Source organism: Poecilia reticulata, linkage group LG1 (genome assembly GCF_000633615.1).
Source record: "Poecilia reticulata strain Guanapo linkage group LG1, Guppy_female_1.0+MT, whole genome shotgun sequence".
Classification (NCBI taxonomy): Eukaryota; Metazoa; Chordata; class Actinopteri; order Cyprinodontiformes; family Poeciliidae; genus Poecilia; species Poecilia reticulata.
In genome coordinates, this window is record NC_024331.1 from 18,012,273 (window position 1) to 18,034,248 (window position 21,976).

The 21,976-nt window shown below is 37.1% G+C and overlaps 1 protein-coding gene across 1 annotated transcript; it reads right to left on the bottom strand.

The window, feature by feature from the left end:
• Window positions 1–166: 166 nt before the first annotated feature.
• On the bottom strand, window positions 167–21,771 carry gucy1b1 (guanylate cyclase 1 soluble subunit beta 1). The gene is made up of 13 exons (XM_008411538.2): window positions 21,634–21,771; window positions 21,273–21,346; window positions 18,960–19,060; window positions 18,728–18,846; window positions 16,902–17,099; window positions 15,426–15,656; window positions 15,136–15,252; window positions 11,058–11,191; window positions 7,575–7,772; window positions 4,898–5,135; window positions 4,103–4,243; window positions 1,296–1,450; window positions 167–948 (listed from the first exon to the last, which is right to left on the bottom strand). Exons 1-13 carry the CDS (start codon window positions 21,634–21,636, stop codon window positions 792–794), a joined length of 1,866 nt encoding a protein of 621 aa, XP_008409760.1. The 5' UTR covers window positions 21,637–21,771; the 3' UTR covers window positions 167–791.
• Window positions 21,772–21,976: the final 205 nt, after the last annotated feature.

Consider the following 21,976-nt stretch of genomic DNA (forward strand, 5'->3'; position numbering starts at 1 on the left):
AATAACTTCTTTTTTTGTCTAAAAAAATAAATACCAGGTAAAATAAAACAAACAATAAATATATACTAAGACTATTTATAGGATAATGAGAGATTCTGTTGAGCTGTATTATTTTACAACAACAAACAAAAATAATTAAGGAATAATGAGGCAAGTGAAGAAAATATATAAAACTAGTATTCATGTTTATTGATGATGCTACCTAAATATTTATGTGAAATACATAATAATACGCCACTGTTTTATTTGTGACTTAAAAATTATCTTGTATCGTCTTCTTACAGTTTTCTTGCTAAACAGCAGATGACAACAAAAACACAGAACCTTCCACATCTAGATTCATTTTCATCATCACTGTCGTCGCTAAAAGTGAAACATAATCTATCGCTATGAGGCAAATAAGCAGTTCTGAATGTAAACCGTACATTTGTTTGGCAATCACAAGTCACATGAGCATACCACGAACATTTGGCACCCTAATATTGTGTGGCTAATTGTAAATGTTTAGCTTATCATTTACCTATAAGTGTGTAATACTATATCATAAAAAAAATTTTAAGATAACTTGAATGTACCAAGCTATATTATAAACACTGCACAATTCTAAAACCTATAGTGAGGTTGTAATGTATCAGGTGTGTGGAGAAAAATGGAAAGGTGAGAATACAAGTTCAAATACTCTTTGAAACACTTTCTTTTTATGTATTAAAAATATCCATATTTCTATACCTATATTAATTTTAATGTTCCCCTCACTCATTTTCATCTGAAGTTTATAATAACACCATACTTTACAGAGCTGAAGTCCTAGCTGCCGGAGGCTCCGTGTCGTTGGTCTTCCTAGAGAGAAACCACACCTTCATCGGCTCCTTCTTTCCTTTCATGGTGATGGGGCCGCGGTACTCCAGATGAAACTGGGGGTCGGCGTTCTCCGCAGACTGCAAGCACCTAGAGTACAACGCCATGTTTATTTCTGGCTCTTGTTTTACCTTGGTCTGTTATATCCAACATAAAATTATTATAATCTGCGTGCAGCTTAAAGGATAATTCCCCTACATAGGCAGAGTTACAACTAGATGAATGTATTAACGAAAAGTTTTAAAAGAAATATGTGATGTTACATCAAACTAAGTTATTATCAGTTATTAAGTTATCATCAGTTAGACATAAAGTAGATTTAAATATTTGATTTCACGTTTTTCTGTTTCTACTACTAAAATTCAAGCTTGTTTTGTAGGACTCTGAAAAATGGCCGGTTTTGTACAGATAAACAACACAGGATTACCAAAACTCACCTGTAAGTGTATTCTGAGACATTAATTTTTCCTTTGTCTCCCGTCGTCTCCGTTCGACTTGTAAGGTTGACCGTATTTCCAAAAAGGCAATATCTGGGCATCCTCTGGCCAATCACACCTGTCACCACCTCTCCAGTGTGGATCCCAATTGTGATCTTGAACAAAAACGATAAAAAGCATGACGTCAAAATATGTTCCTAATAAAACACAGCAGGGACAATTTGAGCTTCTGGACAAACTTTAGAGTACTACAGACATAAATAAATGTTTTTTTCAAAGTCAAATTTATTTCCTGAAAAACTTAAAAGGGTGTTGTTGTTGTGCCGGTTTGAGTCCCAGCCTGTTGACCTTTGCCGCATGTCTTCCCCCTCAGTCATAACCAACTTTTCTGTGAATTCACTGTCAGATAAAGGCCACTACAGCCAAAAAAAAATAAAAATAAAAACTGCAGAGAAAATGTCTCAAAACATTAAAAGCATTAAGATAAAGAAGGGTTCGGGTTATATTCGGCTTGCAAACAATAATTATAATCCTCATGCCTTTTCGGTCTGTTCACACAACTCTTAGCTTTCAAATGAAAAGGTGCAACATTTAGTGGGTGGATAAAAGATTCACTCTGCCAGGAATTTGTGCTCTATGGACAAAATTAGAAATGATCTCAGTTTTTCTTGAGATAATTATCGTTAAATCTGCAGGAAGGACAACTTAGAGACTATGACTTATCTTCAGAGCTGTGGGCACTTCTCAGCGCTTGCGTTCCAGAAAGCATAGATGTGCTGTTAGTGTCTAGGACGAACAGGCATCTATTTTCGTCGCCAGCATCACGAGATGAGTTGAGCGAGCTCCTGCTACGTAACCGGACTCATCTTTTTGCCAGAGCCACATCGTACAGTAAACACGCTTTCATTACATAGATATTATTTTACAGTGGAAGGTTTCAGCAGTCAAAGTTACAATAACAATTGACATTAGTCAACTAAACAAATGTCTCAGTCTCCCACCAACCTGTTATTACAATGCAAAAATATGTCTGGATGCATAGATATTCAAAAATTTATTCAAAAATTAATGAACAGAAAAAAAAAACACCAAACAGAGATCCAGAGTGTTTGTATCATCTATGCCAAAGTAACAGATGCATTGCTAAAAAAGCTGCAGAAATAATTAAATATGTGAAGAAAAACAGACGGACAATCATTAAATTATGTGCCAAAACAGACAAACTGTTTCACCAACGCAAAACCATTTCACAGAGAAAGAAAACCCACTTACAGTCCAGCCTACTGTTAGTAAAAAAAAAAAAAAGCCAATCCATTATATTATATATCTACTATATTAAGTAGTCAGTCGTTAGCACTCCAGATAAAGATGTGTTAACCCTTTCAAATAAATCCATCCCTGGCCTTTTGGGGGTGGAAGGAGATAATTTTTGTGAAATACAAAGATTGCTCTATTTTGATTTCTTTAATTTTAGGCGATCGACAATCAGTCAACATTTACATTAGAAACTGACCTCATCAAATTTTTTCTACCACCACAAGGTTCTAAGAGAGGGACATTCTTAACAATAGTCTGCTTACTGTTGCCAACTTTCCAACTCATTTGGTACAGAAACAAATCGGTATAGGCCAAAATCAGTCAGTCCGTTTTCAATACCGATGATCGGCCAGAAAACTGCAATCAATGCACTCATACTTTTCTTTCGTAACAGCGATCAGTTTGTACACCAACTGATTAATGATCATTAACACAAGCAAAATCTATGTAACACCTATTGAAGAAGTACTTGAATACGTCTGCATATTGTACAGAACATTCCCAAGGGGAAAAAATTTAAATGTTCTCTATTCATCTTCCATAAACTGTATTTATTTATCTCTTAAATAAATCCATTTTTTTCAACTGTACTGTATCTGTCTATCTCCCTCTTGCTCTCTCTAACTATATCCTGTATGTATTTTCTTACCAAGTTCAGTGCTATATGACCGGGGGGGTATTTCCCCTCTGACAGCCACACCACGTCAACACCTTTTATTCGGTGATGACTTGATTTTTGCTGTGTCAGGGCTTTAGCACCTGCGCTGGATCTACCTTTGCCACACGTATCAGGAGGAGCGTTATCTACATGATGCTGATTTTTAGAAGGGGTACCAGGACAAAACGTTTCTGTCCTTCAGTCACAAATGTAACTTAGTTTGCAAAACATTGCCGTTAAACTGGAGCTTGTGTGCATTGACTAAACTTGGAAAAAATAACGAAAATGTGAACGAGCTCTTTGTGCCCACAGTAAAGTACGGTGAAGGGTCTGTGATGCTGTGGGGCTGCTTCTCTACCAAAGGTCCTGGGAAAGTTTCTAGAGTGTATGGTGTTATGAATGAATTAAGTTACCAGGATATGTTAAGTAAAAATCTATCAAAACACGGCCATATGGCATAACAATTTTGTAAAAACAAACAAAAATACCAGTTGTTATTTAGTCTGAGATTTTTTTTCTCTTTGATTAAATTGAAGGTTGGGTCTCTCTAGGTTTCTCTAGATGTTTCAGGGTAATAACACAGGAATAAAACATTCATTTATTTTATGGCTTTTTACACACTTTTCCCGCAGGTACTAATTTTTATTATTTAAAATTATTTCAAAATATCATTTTAGATAATATCACCTGATGTCACTCAACATTTTTTTTTTTTTGTGGAGTCTTAAAACCGTCTTCTATGGTTCTGCCTCTGAAAGTGTAAAGCGTAGTGTATGAATGCTTAGCTGTGAGATTTCAATACTATTTTTAGATTCTGTTTTCTTTATCACACCTGCACTGGCTCATCATCCACTTTGACTTGTCCTGCTATCTCCATCATATCAAGGGCAAGGTGGCAGATGGACTTGGCATGGTGCGTGCAAGGCTCTGGCAAACCGCTCACTGTCATGTACTTATCACCGACTGTTTCCACCTGTGAAAGACAGATAATTTCCCATTTAAATGTGGCATGACAGGTTAAAGTGCTTCTCTTTATTTAACGCTTCTTACAGAATTCCCACCTTTCTATAAAGGGAGCCTCTGTTAAGGTCAGAATGAACCGAAACAGCTTGAGATTAAACACTTACATCAGCCACGAGGCATTCAGGGCTTCTCTTAAGGCCTGCTAATACCCCAGGACCACCAAGCCATTCAGTTTGTCGAGTAAATATTACTACTTTTGGTGACCCAGAGTAGTGAAGCCGATCCCCTGGAAGTGCCAGGGTCTGTTTGACTTCTCAAAGTGCATTCTTGTCTGAAAGCCTGGAGTGTAAATCTGCTGCACCGGGTCTATAAAATTGTGCAGTCGCCCTGTAAAACTCCACTGTGTTCAGGAGTTAGTGCTAGTCATGAAAAAAGAAAAAAAATAAATAAATCAAGATATAAATATACCTGTGCTGAGTTGTATGTGCAAGACTCTATAATTACTATTAATCACACTGGTACAAATAACCAGAGGACCAGAAGAGAAATTGTCGTCTCAAAATAATCCTTGCTTCCTTTTTTTAATCCCGCCTGTTTTTCTTAGTCCAAAATAAGATTACACAAAAGCCTGATAAACTGCGGTGGTAACGTTCTTGTTTCCAACCTTGTATACATAAGGGTTCTTCCGAGAGTCCGTCAAGATGTCGAAGCGCGTGTAAACATCGTTGAGAAGGTTAACTATCTTGATGGCTCCCTCGGCTGAGGCGTGCTTGCTGCAGAAAGCGTTGAATCCCACGATGCCGCTGAACAGGATGGTGACGTTGTCGTAACGCTTCGCCGGGACGGGGCGCTTGTGGCGCAGCTCGTTGGCAACAGATGGTGGCAGAACAGAATAGAGCAGCCTGAAAAGAGGAAGAGGAGCAAAAATGCATTATTCAGAGCAGACACACAGTTACACAGGGGGGTGAGGAATCAGGGCTTCCAGACTGAAGTTCATTGTATCAGCATCTCTTTTGTTCTCCCACTACCTTGTGGTAGCTTCACCATGCAAGCTGCTCTCAGATAATAAAAAACGGGGTGGTGTTACTATGGTAACAGTTAGGTCATGGCTGCCTTGTTAAAAGCAAAGAAACTTTCCTGGTGCAATACACTTGAGGCATCAGGGGATGTGATACATAACAATAGCTTGTCAAAATATCTTATGTTTATCAAATTAGTTTGAAATTTGTAGTTTAAATATGTTGAGTTTGTGTCTGATGAAGAGCAAAATCAGCTTCAGTTCTCCTGAATTTTCACACAGAGTAAAATGCCGGACCATCGAACTACCACCACCATATTTGAGTCTAATGCTTTTCTTCTGAGAGGCTTTTAATACTGACAATATTGTTGCTCCTAAAATTACAATCTAAAATGAGGCCATCTGATTAGTACTGAAATAAATGAACCCTACAAAGATTTACTGAGATGCCAATACATAAGAAACTTTAAAGCTGTAAACAACCTGCAGCTTATTTAAATATTAAGAGAACTTAATTCCGCGTTTAGAGACGTTATAATGCTATGTGTAGAATAACATTATAGCTATCCAATGGCAACGAACTGGCACAACAGTCTTAAATACCATCATGCTCCACTGCTGTGATCATCTCCAGCTCCTGCCTTGTGCTATGACAGGCCAACTTCTAAACTGTTTTAATCCTAACAGGGCCTGAAGATTAGCTTTGGTAAATATCAACCTGCATAATAAAGTCCGACCCCAGGTGCTCCTGTTGCCATGCAGCATTCTGACAGCACTATGAGACTGAGACCTGTTAGTTTATGTATATCAACTGTTTCTGGTTTGGGGTTTGACCTTAAAAGGGAATCCTTCACACAGCTTCTTTTATTTATTTATTTTTTTACGTCACACTACAACATGCACTAATGAGCAATCTAACACTTTGCTTTAACAGCCATGTTGCAACAGAATGACTTTGAGGCTGACTCACAGCATTGAGATAATGACTAGGCTGCTGTATGTAATTAATTTCCTAAATGATGCACTACAGAGAAATAGTTTGCATACAGTGCTTTTACTGGGTGCGAATAATAATAATAATAATAAAAAAGCTTTTTGTCAAAGTGCTGCGTCACATTTTCCATTTCACAATTTCCAGACTTGTGTTTATAAATATCCCTGAGAATTGTCAGCCATTTTTTGAGTTATAGTAACAAAAGTTTGCTTCACTCTAAAAAAAACCCTCAAAATTATTATCAAAGGCATGTCCATCTGTGAAATGCATGCCTTTGTTAATTAACTTAATGATATCTGAAGTGGTTGTCCCCCTCTTTGTCTATTATGACATATGTTGGTGTATAGGAATTGTATCCAAGTGTGGGAAAATGTTCTAGCATACTTCTGAAGTAATGTTTAAATTGGGGTGCTTCAAATTTCGTAAAATGTAAAAAAAATCATTATAAGTGTGATCATTTTTAGAGGATAAATTGCACCTATAAAATCTCTTACTTCTGTTTAACCCGTTTTCTACTGAGCAGCATTTCTGATTTCATTATTATTTATTTTGTAACATGAAAAAGGACAGAACGGAAAAAATTAGAAAACCGAGAGCCATTGTGTGCTAAATATGTGACTGTTGGAAATATTGGTGAAAAACATTATTTTGATCTAATGTGCTGACATTTAGATTTATTTGCATGCCATTCATATTACAATAGCTCCACTATTAAAAGCCTCAACTGCAATTTACTGTGCCATTGACATTTATTGGTCCCTCTGTTAACAATGCGTTAAAACCCTTAAGTACAAATTTATTTCAAACTTAAGCAGTATAATCTCACACTTATTTTGGTGCTTTTATTCAGCGAGAAAAAACTAAATCTCAAGAGAACAAATACAAAACAATTCAGCTTCAACGTAAAAATCATGATATGTTATTATAGTTTCGATACAATTAAACTGACAGCAAAAAAACTGGTTTTGAAAAGACAAATACTTTGTAAGGAATTTTTCTATTTTAAGATAATTTTAATTTGCTTAAATTTTTTATTTATTTTTTTTATTCTCTGTCTGCTATGAACAGACAATAAATACTTACTGTCTGCATACTTGCAGGGAAAATGTGTACTGTTGTAGCAGGAGGTTTCCCAAATTCAGTACAAGAGCTTCAAATGGACACAACTGCTCAGGTAAGACTGAGACAAATAATCTCAGGGTTGACCAAATCTCTGAGACAACCACTGATTGAGGTGGTTGAGGCTTTTGTAACTGGGGAAGGGATAATAGTGGAGGGTGCTGGTTGTGAGATTAAAGCTAACTCATTTTTACACAAGAAACGGGAAACCTGTCCGTCTTCTTCTTCTCGTCCTCCAGGGCCCGCAGTGTGTGCTGGAGGCGATCCGTCAAAATTTCCAGCTCCTGCGTTAGCTTGTACTCCTCACGAAACTGTTCCCCCAGCAGCACCAGGTCACGCGTGGCGTCATGTAGCGGGATGTCACTCAGGTAGAGTCCCCTCCTCGTCAGATCGTCCAGGTTCATAACACTAACCACAGAAACGCGCAGCAAATCGAGACAGAAAGGAGAAAACGGTGAAACGCTACTTCAATTTTAGAGCTATTTTTATATATAAACTGAGATAAGGACTTCTCTGGTTAAACAGAAACTGCTCGTACTCTTCTCTGAAAGGGTATAAAATAAATAGATCACGGAGCAGTGATGTCATCACTCTGGCAGAGCCGTCTGCCTCCTAATAAATGATCTCGTTCAGTGAGGTCAGACACAGCTTGATATGACTCCCCCTGATAAGATGAATAGAAACTCTTCATGCTTTTAGCTCCCGTGAGTTAGTTTTGTCTGGACAGGCACCTTTTAGCAAAACCACTTGAAAGCCTGTTTAGACAAATAGCACAAGGTCCACAGAACATTACTTTCCTGCAACAATTATCTCAGCAAATTCCTCAAAATGGTCATGCCAGGAGGCTAATGGAGGCCACGATGAATTATCCCAAGTATCTACCTACTTATTATCTTCTTCTCTAATTTTTCTCTCTTACCATTTAACTACATGTGTGTTTATAAAAGGCTGGAGAGAGAAAAGAAATCCTAAACTTAAAATCAAATACCAGCACTACAACAGAAATGTATATCAAAATATTTTGGTGCAGACATTTTGATGTTTTTTATAGTTCTTATAACTTTTTTTTGCTGATTTGCAAACATTATGTGCTGTGCAAATTCAACATTGCACAGCACCTGAAAAACATCATCCCTGTCATGAAACACTGTAGTGGCAGCATCATGTTGTGGTTATCCTTTTCTCTATTAGCTGGTTGGAGTTGATGGGAAGATAGATGGAGCTAGATTTTGGAAGAAAATCCGTTAAAGGCTGCAAAGGACTTCAGAATGGGGCAAAGGTTCACCATTCAGTGGGGAAACGAACATAAACATGCAGTCAAAAGTACATATCAAAACATAACCATGGTTACATCAAGTCTAAACAATTGTAATATTTTCCCTATGACACACTGCTTTATGTCATAGTCCATCACATACAATCCAAATCCAGTACATTAAAGCTTTTGGTCATAATGCCACAAACTGTTCAGAAGTTTAAATAATTGTAACAGGTTATTCTTCATCGCATATATTCTCATCTCATTTCTTGCATTTTTGTGAAACCTTCATGCTTGGCTCTGTCAGAACAAATCGACTCCCTTCAGTGAATCTGGGTTATATAATGACCTGTTTTAACAGAACAGTCTCTTCTCACCAACAGTCTGCTTCAGCAACAACACATTTCTTCAACTCCGTTTGGCATGCAGTTCACTCACTTGTTCTCAGAAAATCTGCTTCCTGACTGTTAAACTTGGAGGCTAACGAGGGTTAAATGGTATCAACACAATTATTAAGATTGAAGTATTTCAGCAAGTATCTGGTGGAAGCAGTGGATTGGGCGTTTTCTTTTTTTATGTTTGCAGAAACAGCTCAGTTTTTGAGGTACAGATGATTTTCTTCAAACATTTGTCATATCTGCACGGAAATATGATAAGATTATGCATGCCGCAAAAAAACTAAAGAAACTTTAAGAAACTAAATCACCAGATTAAGTTCAAATACATACACTTTAAACCTCGTTGTAGAATCAAGCAATTACTCTCTATCTAAAGGTGAAGCAGCCAGGATATTAATGGCTGACCTCCCATCCTCTGTGGGATTCAGTCCACCCACTTCTAACCTCTGTTGTCATGAAACAATCCGGCGACATGAACACAGACCTTTTAGATTCAAAGCAAGCAGAGCTACGACTTTCCTCTACTCAATAATCCACTTCCTTTAAGTTTAACCTTTAGTTCAGATTAGTCGAGCCGTTTATTAGCTTTTTCAAAGCTTGCAATTTTGATGTAACTTTAAGTTTGGACTCTTTATTTTGGTCTACATTCTGTGACACTGTCGTTTTTTCTAGATTTTACTTTCACCCCTAAGTATAAATAAAAAAAAAACATATACAGTAATTACATCAGGAATCTTCTATTCATTTTGAATATAAGTCCAGTCTTCTGCTTTATCTAAGCTTATGGTTTTTGATGAACAATGATTATCTATGAGAGCATTGGAGACGAACGGCTCGGATGCAGCTGGTCGTAGAAAACTGTTCAAGGAAGCTGTGTGCGCTCCGTTCTTGAGCTAATCTGAAGGCCACATGAGGTTTGGAGATCTACAGCTACTGACTCTGCAGAAAGCCACCTCAAGGCTCTGTACTGCTGAATCCGCACTGTGGTTTTACATGACCTCCCACTTTGAATTGCAGTGGGTCCAATTAATTTCCACTTTGATATAATACCACTAATACTGGTTTGTTGAATACTTAGTGGTGAGAAAGTTTCAGTTGGCTTCCTACATTGTTACCACACCGGAAATCACTGATCTCCTAAGAGTGACCAGTTATTTTACACATGCTTGCAGAAGCACTCTGCGCCCCTCAGTGCTGGATTTTACACACATGTGGACACGAACGTGTTCTGAACACCTGAATTCAATTATTTGGAGGGATGAACAAATTATTTTGAAAGAAAGTGTCAGATATTCACTTTGCTTTGATTGGCCAGACAGCTATCCTCCTTTGGCGTAACAAAACAATAAGAAAATATCTAAGATCTTCAACTTTTTCTAGAAGAAATTATGGACTTTTATTGCACAGAGGAAGCAAGTTAATGATTTGATATGCTTTAGTTGTTGCAGATGTATCTATTGTTTCTTGAGATCACACCTGCAGGCTCTGCTACAGGCCAGTAATAAAGAGAAGGTATGGTAAAATGGGAGAGGGACAATCTGAGGCAGGATAAGATCTTAGAATATTATTTAGTGAGCTGTGAACCAAAATGTAAAGCATGATCAAAGGGAGCAGTGAAAATGAAAAGGGTTCAAAAACTGCCTTGTTAATCTTCATCTCAGATATCAAGCAAATAATCTGTGACCAGTAAGGCTGCATTTCAAATCAAAAATAGCAAATCAGAATTAGATTTGCTGTTTTACTCTCCTAAGATAACCAGTTATGTGACGAACACCAGCAGATCAGGAAATCAAGGTAATGTTGTATTTACAAAAAAAAGTAGATCGATGAATAAATTACTTTCAAACAGCAATTATTTTCATTAGTTCATCTGTTCCTGCTGCTAATTGAAACTCATCTGAGACATGAGGTGCAAAACTGTTACAGATTTTATTAGCCAGGTAGATTACAATTCACTAGAAAGAGGTGTGTGAAGCGGAGCTGCGGTTTGAGTGCACATATCAGCTTGTGTGAAAGCAGAGAGCGCAGTAGGTTTACCTGGGCGAGCAAAGGAAAAGGATGTTCTCTGCTTCTGGCAAATAAATCATCTGCCCTTTCAGTCTCAGACAGCTGATCTCCACCCCTGTCAGCTCGTCCTCATTCTCCACAGTCTCCACATTAAGGAGGCCCTCCTGTCAGGAATACATCACACTTATGAATATTTCATTACACTGTATGTTCTTTTCTAAATCGCCTTCAAATCTGGCAGCCTTTGTTTGAATTTTAGATTTCAATGCACACAAAACATGATGAACTCCTCCGTCACGCAACGCCGGAGTTTTATTTATTAATTTATTTTAAAGGACGATAATCTACATACAGTGAATCTAACTTGAAGCCTAAACAGTTATCTTTATCTTGATAGAAAGTCTTATAAAGCATTTTCTTTATCTCTGAATTACTTTCCTCTATACTGCTTAAGTTTTACATTCATTTATTTTTGTCAGAGTATGCAATATTCACAGAAAATAAATATTTTCCTCCTATCATGAAATACATTCCAACATTTTAAGTTGTTCACATAGATGTCGTCTGCATGAATAGCATCAATGAGACCCACTGCTAAACCCCATGCTGTTGCTAAAAATATCAGTGACCTTATTAATATTTAAGACGACCCATTATGCACAGTTCAGCATCTTTTTTTTTTAAACTATAACTCTACTATGTTGGATGTGCATAATTTATAGATTAAAAACAAATATTTTTTTCTGGACTACTGGTGTTTTTTTGAGATCCAGCATTCGATCCATCAACAGAAACAAGCTGTTACACCTCCGGTCCTTAAGGACAAACTCTGTTGAAGATCTACATTCTCCTGATAAGAAGGACTGAAGAGGTTCTTGTTAATCTCTCAAGTAAAAAAAAAAAAAAAAAGTTAAACTTGAAAGAGATTTTCCATCTCATTTCACAAATGTTCCATTATTTTATCATCTCAGCAATCTTCCACTGACAATTTGTTTTGAAGTATGAAGAGCATGTTATGCAATATAACAATAGTAGGTCACAAGTTCAGTGAGTCCGTGGCTCCCCTGCTAAAGCTTTGCAAAAAGCCTGAAAATAAATTCATGTTATTTCAGCAACATAATCTCACTGTCAAAAATGTAGCAAGAAATATTTTTCTTTTGACTGCATTTTAAAAAATTGCCACAAAATAACTAGTGCAAATATTAGTTAGTTCTGTTGACATAAAATAATCATTACTGAAGTATTTTTTAAAAAATACTTTGCTTTTTTTAAATTATACAGGAGATCTAAATTAGGAACCCAGGACTTCTTGCTGTGACATGACATAGAGGACAATTTTTTTTAGCCACTCCTCAAAATGGGAAACACACGTCAAGCAAGACGCGTGTTGATTTGTACAAGTCACGAAACAGCAACAATCTACAGTCAGAGAGAATAATTAAAACAAACAACCACAACTGCGGCTGAATGAAGGCCAATGTTTTTACTCACAGTGGGAATAGTAAAAAAAAAAAACTGAAGTGTTAGAAAACTGCAGCGGAAACTTCACACAGCAGTTTGAGGGTTTGTTTATTTTGAGGCCATTAATGCATAATTACAAGGGGTGTCAAAAATTGTGAAGAGTGTTGCAATTACAGTTTCACTTACATTGTCTGAAATCATTTCTGCTCTTGTAATAGTAATGAATCACAGAAGCTGAGGGCGGGCATGCTCACCATACATATTTGTTGTGTGGTTGTCTCAAGACAACAAGAAAAATGTGTTATCATGAGAAAACAAGAGTCATTATCTCTTGATATCAGTATATTTGCTTGGGGGAGAAATGATACGTTTCTGAGCTCCGAAGAAAATACTTCAGCGAACAGTGCTTCGTTTCTTCCATTTAACAACTGACTGTCTCCATGTTTGAAACTAGTTAACCATAATTACCTACATCAAGTCTTTGATGAGGATATAATGTTCTTAACTCCAGGACCCGAAACGTTTAAGAAAAACTGTGAGTCTGATGTGTTCAGTGGATTGATCATATCAGGCATTACAGGAAAAGAGCTTCATAAATCAGAATAGTAGAGCAACTATTTCTGTGCTTTTACAGATCCAGTAATGAGCTTGGTCACAGTCTTTTTGAACCACCAGATGAAACCACAGTGTGCATAACTTCATTTAATTAGCAGCTGAAAGATATGACTGGCTATTTGTAGATTGGAGTAAAGTAAAAAAAAATAAAAAAAATAAAAAAAACTAGTCTGGTTATATTAATAAATTGAGCATCAGTGTTAAAGAGAAAATTAATTGATCTATTTTATTAGTTGGAGTCAAAAGGTTTAATCTCCTTTTAAAACTGATCTTTGCCATGAAGAAAAATCCTTCCGAAAAGAAGACATCGAAGACATCATTTGATCCTAAAATGTATTTCAGCCATCATCAAGGCACCTTTTTCCATTTTGTAGTTTTCCTTTGTCTATACAGTAGTTCTTAACCTGGGTTCGATCGAACCCCAGGGGTTCGATGAGTCGGTCTCAGGGGTTCGGCGGAGCCTCTGCCGCGAAGGTAAAGACACATTAAATAACTTGTGTAAAGTCATGATGACGCGCCCCGCTTTGCCATCACTTGCTGCAGAGGATCACGTTACATTGCTTAGCCAATCAGWGCTGCGVAGGAGCACTGATTGAAGGAGCTCCACTCTCAGCATGGATTTGAACTTGTGTCTTTAATTACGTCAGCAAAGCTCAGTTTTTACCAAATTCGGTAGCTTTCGTGTACTTCTAAGTCTGGGGTTCGGGGTTACTACTGCCTCTAGTGGCGTGGGGGTGGTAACACAACTAATATAATTACATTACTAAATCAGAATACCGCAAAGTCTTTATTATTTATTATTAATTTTTCATTCTCTTAAGAATGTAGAGCTAATTAAATGATCTAAACAAGACCTTAAAGTGGTTCCAGTTTCTCTCGATGGCCAACCTGTTGAAACTGTGGCAAATTTTAAATATCTTGGGTCGTTCCTGGACAGTCAGCTCAACTTTGCTGAAAACACTGACTATATTTTGAAGATCTGTTCTTGGAGACCCTACCTTTTAAGAAGACTTAGTGACTCTAGTTGGGTCACCCCTATGTCTTGAATTTGGGGGCGGAGGAGGGGGGGAATAATATTTTATTTATCACTACAGAAGGGTTCAGTGAATGCGCATATGGAACTGGTGGGTTCGGTACCTCAAAAAAGGTTAAAAACCACTGGTCTATACAATTACAATTACAATGTAACTGGATTGCTAATAATCCTGGCAGGATTCTATTCTTCAAAGGACACATAATAGACACCTTTTAGTACGTAGAACTGAGATTCAAATTTGTCAGAAATAACAAAGCCAGGTATTGATAATTAGCACATTGATCAATTTTTATGATTTCTCTAGAAAACTATTCATATTCAGTACCTAGCAAAAGTATTTAACTTTACACATTTTGTCATGCTACAACTACAGACATCAGTTTATGTTATTGAAATATTTATATCACAGATCATCACACACCAGCAGATAACTGTTGAGACGGAAGAAAAAATATCCTTTGTTTTCAGCAAACTAGAAAATGTAAAAAAGAAAGTTTATTTTTATTTTTTTAAAGTAAAAGAATAAATAAATAAACATCTGAAAAGTGTGGCATGTATCTGTATTAAGCCCCAGTCATTAGTTTTATGCAGCTTTGTGCAGGTTTTCTTCCAGGATTACCCTATATTTAGCTAAAAACATCTTGCAGTCAAATTTGACCAGTTTCCCTGTTCCCAATGAAGAACAAAATCCCCACAACATTATTTTCAGTTATGCTTCTCTTTCTCATGCGGAATTTAGCGCAACTGATTGCACTAAATTTTATCTATAGGGCTCAACAAAACTCTTGAGATTTTTATGTGCATAAGTGATTGCAAATTGTTCTGTTCACCTACCACATAAACTCCTCATAGAATATATTGTTTGGTTGCAATTTGTAATGACAAAATGTGAAAAAGTTGAATACTTTTGCGAGGCCCTTTACAAGCAAAATATAGACATGTTTCAGAACAAAAAGCCAGACTTAAATAAAGCCCTTTCTGATATCTGACGTCTACCTTGCTTCGCAGAACAAACACGGTGTTGATGTGGGAAAGGATGCCGTGAAAGCTGAAGTCAATGTGTGGACGAACCAAAGAAAAAACGGAAGGGAGGATGCAGGCACCAGGCTGGAGCTGAGGAACAAAACAACATTTTCAATTTAAAGTTAGTTGCACGTCGCACAAAGAGAAATTAAACTGTTATTGTGCAGATATATCAATGGAAAACAACAACCAAGTGCTGACTTAACATCAAGTCCCACATTTTACAGTGGCGTTCGCCATGTTGGCTGGATGTGAATGCACACCTGCGGCAGGACCCTGTATATGGCGTTCCCACACTGTGTGAGCATCAGGTCTTTGTCAAACATGAGGTGAAACGGAAAGGCCTTGCAGAACGTGTACGGGCTGATCCGAGTCTCCTGTGTGCCGTTCTCCTCAAAACCGTCAAGATCTTCATAGAACGCCTCCTCCTCAGAGTCCTTCTCCTCAATCAGAAACTTGATGTGGTCACACTCCTCACTCTTCGGTTGGATCACCTGCACCCAGAGAATCCATCACTTAAAGAACAATCTACAACACGGCTTTAACCCTCGTGGACTCTTCAACCATATTGGCCTATTATATATACTCTTGGTTAAAGGAAAATAAGTCTAGAAATGTCAGGGGTATTAGTAATTTTGGCCTTAACTGTAAAAGTTAAAGATAGGTATTGCTACACAAGTAAACTGACCAAATAAAAAAAAAAAAAGGTTGAAAGAATGTAAAACTAAATATGGGGGTTCAGGGTGCATAAGAAGTAAATAAAGTATACCAGTAGTACAATTAAAAACTAAAATATATCCTAAAGATGGTCATTGCTCCTTATAAAAACTGAATGAGTGAATCATTAATTTCATGTCTTCCATATTGAATCAGGAGGGCAATAAATGGCATTTCTGTGGGTTTATGAGCATAAGGCATACTGACGTCGAGCTGCTGTCTCTGCACCCTGTTTCCACAGCAACGGTGGCTAATATTTTCAGAAAATTGGGTGTCACATTTGGAGCGTCTGCCATTTTCTGTTCTTTCACAGCACACACAACGGTTGAAAAAATATTATCTTGTCCGCCCAACATGATTAGGTCTGGGAGAAAATGTCACTGTTGTAATAAGGAGACACATCCATGCAAGCTCACTGGATGTCTGAGAAGGAAAAAAAGGAAAACGACAAGCTTCTGTGACTCGATGAATGGGATCTGTCGGGTGAACATTAAAATGCGATTAAAAATACCAATACCACCTAGTTGAGACATTAGGCGTGACATGTGCTTATTCTTCTTAGTCAATATCCAATTAGCCAGTCTAAATCTATTTTATGTGCAGTAAAAGTTAGACAAAGTTAAACTAGACAGAGGAACAGAAAAAAAAAACCCTGAAGAGGCAGCCAGTCTCTTGCCTGTGACTCTATAACTTAGATCTAAAAATATCCTCTGACTCACTGGCATTAGCCAAAAACTGAGCTGCATTTATCACAGCGTTTCCGTTTGAGTATTTCAGGGGGGGAACTTCTGTTTAATCCCTACATCAGATCCTCTTCAATTATATTCGGAGTCATAAACTGTCACATTCTTACACAAAGCACCACAGATACTTCAAAAGCCTTATTGAACATTGTAGCCATAAATCAGAAGGGGGCTTTAAGTCAGCTTCATTTATCATCATGATCAGCAGCAGCAGAAGAAGCAGACTGGACCATTAGCGTGCGGTGTCTTTCACCAGAGCAGGAAAATAACGACGCTGACCTTCATCTCTATCTCTGTGCCATGGATTTGTTGAGCGACTGTTTTAATGATGCCAATCACAATATCCTGCAATCCTTCTCTCTCTGAGTAGTAGTGAAGGATCAGGTTGTTTCCCTTCTCTGCGTCGGTGCAGCGAAACGACGGGGCCCTCATCCCGGGGTAAATGGTGCCCAGGTGGTCGTGTAGGGCATCCAGGTTCTGCAAATTCAGATGAAAAATTCAACAAATAATCACAGTAAGGAAAGTAATGGTTTATGTTGTTTTTTTTTTTTTTTTTCTTTGTTTACAACTCCTTATGGACTATCTGTGTGTGTTCTCGGTCCTCTCTTTGGCTCTGTTGGCTTTTCTAGAGCAGATGGCCGTAAAATATATAGTTTTTGTGGAAAGATGGTTTTTACTTTGAAAAAAAGTTAAATATTCAGATTCTTTTGTCACAATAAGATAATTCATTTTCACATTTTAATAAGCAGGAAAACCTGCGTAAACAATTATGACACAGGTTTTATCTTAAATGCAGCAAACACAATATGTTGTGTTTGAACAGAAGAATTTCTAAAAGTATCCAAGTATTTTCCCATCACCATGTAGCTGTGTATTCAACTTTAGCTCTGCGACTACTTCACCTCACAGAGTAAGGGACCAAGCCACATAAAACATATAACAACATTAAGGGACGTTCTATACTCCCTCCACCAGGCTGTGCGACAGGAAATTGTAATCAACAGGAGGTTTTGATTTGATAGTATAAACTGTTTATTATTTATGACTGAACCGCAGAGGACATCCTGCATAGCGGAGCGGAAAAGGAGCTGTTCTTTAACACAATAAAACACCCTCACATCAAAATGATGACCTTGCATTGCTCTGAATTTTCTAGTTGTTTCTTTCATTAATTTAACCACTTGTGATGTGATCTCTAGCAAAACACACATATTAACCTACTCTGAATTATTTGTCAGGTTACTGCTGACACGAAACAAAGACTTTATTACTTAGGAACTGTTTCCCCTTCATTGCTGTGCAGCTGCGGCATTTCTGCCTCACAGTAACCGCTGTGCAGTTAGTGGCTCGCAGCATGAAGCAGCTCCCAGTGAGCGAGATGTTTGCACATGTAGTTGTTTTGTGGTTACACAATACAGAAAATAAAGTTAAAAAAAACCCCAAAAGGAACATCTTAACTCTTTATAGATGTAAATTTAAAAGGTCTTTTAAGCCATTTTGTAAAAAAAATAAAGAAAGAAAATAAAGAAAATGAACACAATTATTTTTCCCTTGTGGTAAAAATGCAAAAAAATGTCTGGGCTGGATTATTTCTTTCCCGTTCAGCTACAGCAAAAATGGCAATGAACTTGGAAGGATATGTAAAGCACCTTAATTTTCCCCAATTCAGCACTTCTGAAATTTTTAACTACAAATCAAAACTTAGTATCAACTGAAGAGTTTTTTGTTTACTTATTTCTGGTTGCAAGGAAGATTAGTCTTTATTTTTTGTGAAGAGCAACATTGCACTTTAAAGGTGGAGGTTATGATGTAGAAATGGCTCCAAGAGTTACTGCTGCTGCTGCTTTACAGTCCAAAGCCTTCTGGGTAAATTCTCAGGTCAGGCCTTTCAAAGTGGCATTTACAGGTGCGGTTGTGTCGTTTCTTGAGGTTATGAAGTTATAAAGCCTTACACCAGCTTTACCATGATGATAAAGCATTACCAAACCACAGAGAATGCTTTTCACACTAAGACCGTATTATTTTAAGTACATAGGTTTCACAGTTTTTGTTGCAAGTCAAAGACGTAAAAGGTTTTGCATCGTCTCTCTACTGCAAGAGCCTACCTGCAGGAACTCTCGAACATTTGAGCCCAGCACACGCAATATGGTGTCATAGCCTGACTCCTGGCAAAATTCAAAAAACATCTTTCCAAACATCTGCAAGATTTCGCCTGCATCGACCTCTGAAAAACAAGATGAAAACATACTCATGCCTGACCATGTGATTTAGTCTGCACGTTATGAATTATTTCCTTTTAGTCACTTTCCAGCAGTTAAAAAATGTGCAGTCACTTACTCAGAACTTTACTTGCAGCTGCAACAAGGTCGTACGTCTTAGCATCCTCGTATATGATTCGAACAAGAAACTGACCCTCAATGTCAAGCTGAGCTTCCCTCCTGCAAACACAGAAACGCCGTCACAGGAAAACATCTCAGCAAGCAGCTTTGACTTTATTTTCTACTTTTAATAGAATGGCTAAATAGCAAAATATTTGTCTTCTATTGGAAACGCTGGTCTGTAAGGTCTTAACTAACATTATCGTGTAATTAAAATGTTTTTTTTTAATTTTTTTTTATTTCCCTTGAAAATCAGTGGTGGTGTTTAGCTACAACAAGGGAAGCAAAATGATTTACAGGCCTGACGAGCAACCGCAGTCTTATCAGAATGTGCTACAGCTGCAAAAACATACCAGACCTTGAAATGTTTTGCAAAGAAAACAAGAATTCAGTCTTGCTTCGGTCAGCTTGTGATAACATTGAAAGAAAAAGAGCAAAATCTTATAAGCTGCGCTTTAGCTAAAAGTGAGTCCCATCTGCAGTCATCGCACACATCCGTGCACATTAGTTTTTTTTGCACTGGCTGACTACTTTAAAAACATTTACACAAGGCAGCTGCTGTTCTCGTTTCCCTTACCTTCTATTTTAGGATGGGTCAAGTTGAGTTCAGTCAGATTTAAAAAAACAAACCTAGTCTGAGCCAAATTTTTCAACACGCTGAAAAATGTTACTGTTATAATTACTTGTTACAATGATCGCACAGAAATTACCTTCTTTACATGCAACACAACATATCAGGTTTGCAACATGCAGTTCAGATGAACGGCCAGCAATACCTAAACCCATTGACTTACATGGAAACATTTTAAGGGCAATAGTTAAGGGGTTAAATTGTTCAAACAGTGTGCACTCCAGCAAATAATGATAATTATATTTATATTTGATGTCAAAACAGAAAGGTTTTTTCTGACATCATGATTACCTAATTAGCATCTTAACACCAGCAGTACAATATTCTTAGCTGCTACCTATACATGTTCAGTATCTCCTGTTTTATCAGGATATCCACCCTAACAATTGATGCAGTCAAGCAACACTTAAGTCAGCATAGCATAGCATCACATACATCTCTCAGTCTTTTTTTTTCAAGTTGGATTTTACCCCATAATCTGATCCAAATAACAGTTTTATGATAAAAAATAATTTAAATAATTTTAAATGACAAATGAAATGCCAAATAAAAATAATTTGAAAATGTTACTTCTAATGTTATGCGCACTGAAAGGCAGGGCAATTTTAAATAAACAAACACACAAAAAAAAACAATGTATCCTGATCTAAAACTGTTTTCGTTTCAAATAACAAGTTTATAGATCAGTATCAGAGTAAAATCTATTCCTTTATCTATTCTATTCCACCACTGGACGAATATCGTTCTCGCTGAAACTCGCTGAAAGTGTGTTAACAGAGGACTATATTTAATCGACAGAATTTACAGAAAATCATTAGACCACTTAACCTGTCATTAATATTTTTAGACTGTGAGAGGAAGCTGGAGTACCAGAAGTGAACCTACGCATGCCTGGGGAGAACATGCAAACTCCATGCAGAAAGACACAAGGCAGTGATTTTAGCGGCGCTAAAATTGTGTCCAACCTTCTTGTATGATCAACTAACAGCAAATGAAAAAGATCCAACAATTAAGGTTTAATAACTGATGTAATATTATGAAAAAAAAATGATTTCACTTAAATGATGGAATTAAGTGACAAAATTGCTTAAGTCAGTGTTAAAATAAAATTGTAACTTAATTAGCTAGTTTATTAATTCCATTTTTTAAAGACACATATGGGTAAATACCAGAATAAATTTGTAAAACCAAAAGTCTTTGGTTCATACAAACTTTAGCTATATAACTGTGCCTTGTACTACTGTTATTAAGAACATAATGGATGTATGAATGATGCATATGAAACTTCAAATAAAAATAATATTAAAAAGAGAGCTCTATTGTCAATTAAGTGGCCGTTATTTAACTAAAAAGTAGAACATTTATCAAAGGACATATACTGAAAATTTCTTAAAATGTTTAGAAAAGGATAAAGATTATCTCTTATAGATTCTATTTTAAAATGCCGTTACTTTATATTTCTAAACCAACACAGATCATTTCTATCATTTGAAATCTACTCTCTAATAAGGCATTTGAAAGCCCTGCTGATATCATAGCGTTAACTGACAAGCAAATATGAAGGCACTCTGTAGTAATTCTTTGCTTTTGAGCCTGCTTTACACGGAAAAATCATCTGAAGGCAGCACAAACACAACTCACTTGATGTCTTCCCATACTTCTGGGCCGTAATTCCGTAAAACCAGAAGCTCCAGGGCGTGATTCACAAACCCGTACTAGAAACGAAGGGAAAATAGGACCAACGTCAATATTATTCCATGCAATTAGTTTCCAACAACTAGGTATGTCTATATATAGCTTATGCGTGCAGGATTTCTGCTGGTAAAATATGTGCATATTGTATCCACCTGTTTAGGATAGCACTACAATTTTATTCAGTTACCGTAGCTTGTAACCGCTGTTCTCCCAACAGGAAATGTCAAACGCTAATAGGTTGGACTACGAGGCGAAAACCTAATTTTCTCAGCATTCAGATAGAAGAGAGAAGTCAATGTGTACGTACCATGGTGAGCGCTGCTTTTCTGCCTCTTTATTTTTCAATAAAAAACCGCTGAATTAAGCAAAACCTTCATGGTTTGGTCCAGATGCTGAGAGCCTCTGAGTCCATCCCAACTATTTTTGCCAGCACTTTACGGACAGCAGATCTGTCCAATAGCGTATCCGGAATAATATAACGTCAGCTGTGATTGACCAATCAAAACCGAGAGGAAGGTAGCGTACTACAAATGATGCTAGTCAACCTGCGATTCTCGCAGATGTTTGTTTTTCTTGGCAACTGCTTTATATGTTGATGTTTGATCTTGTAATAAGTATGTGATTATATTTACGATGCAGCCTTCAGTGTA

Bases quoted from the DNA above. Each gene is read 5' to 3' on its own strand.
- gucy1b1 (XM_008411538.2), bottom strand. The intron at 7,773-11,057 runs GTAAACCTACTG...TTCTGTGGTTAG, and splicing joins CTTTTCCTTTGCTCGCCCAG to TGTTATGAACCTGGACGATC. The intron at 5,136-7,574 runs GTTTCCCGTTTC...TCCTCTTTTCAG, and splicing joins GAGAAGAAGAAGACGGACAG to GCTGCTCTATTCTGTTCTGC.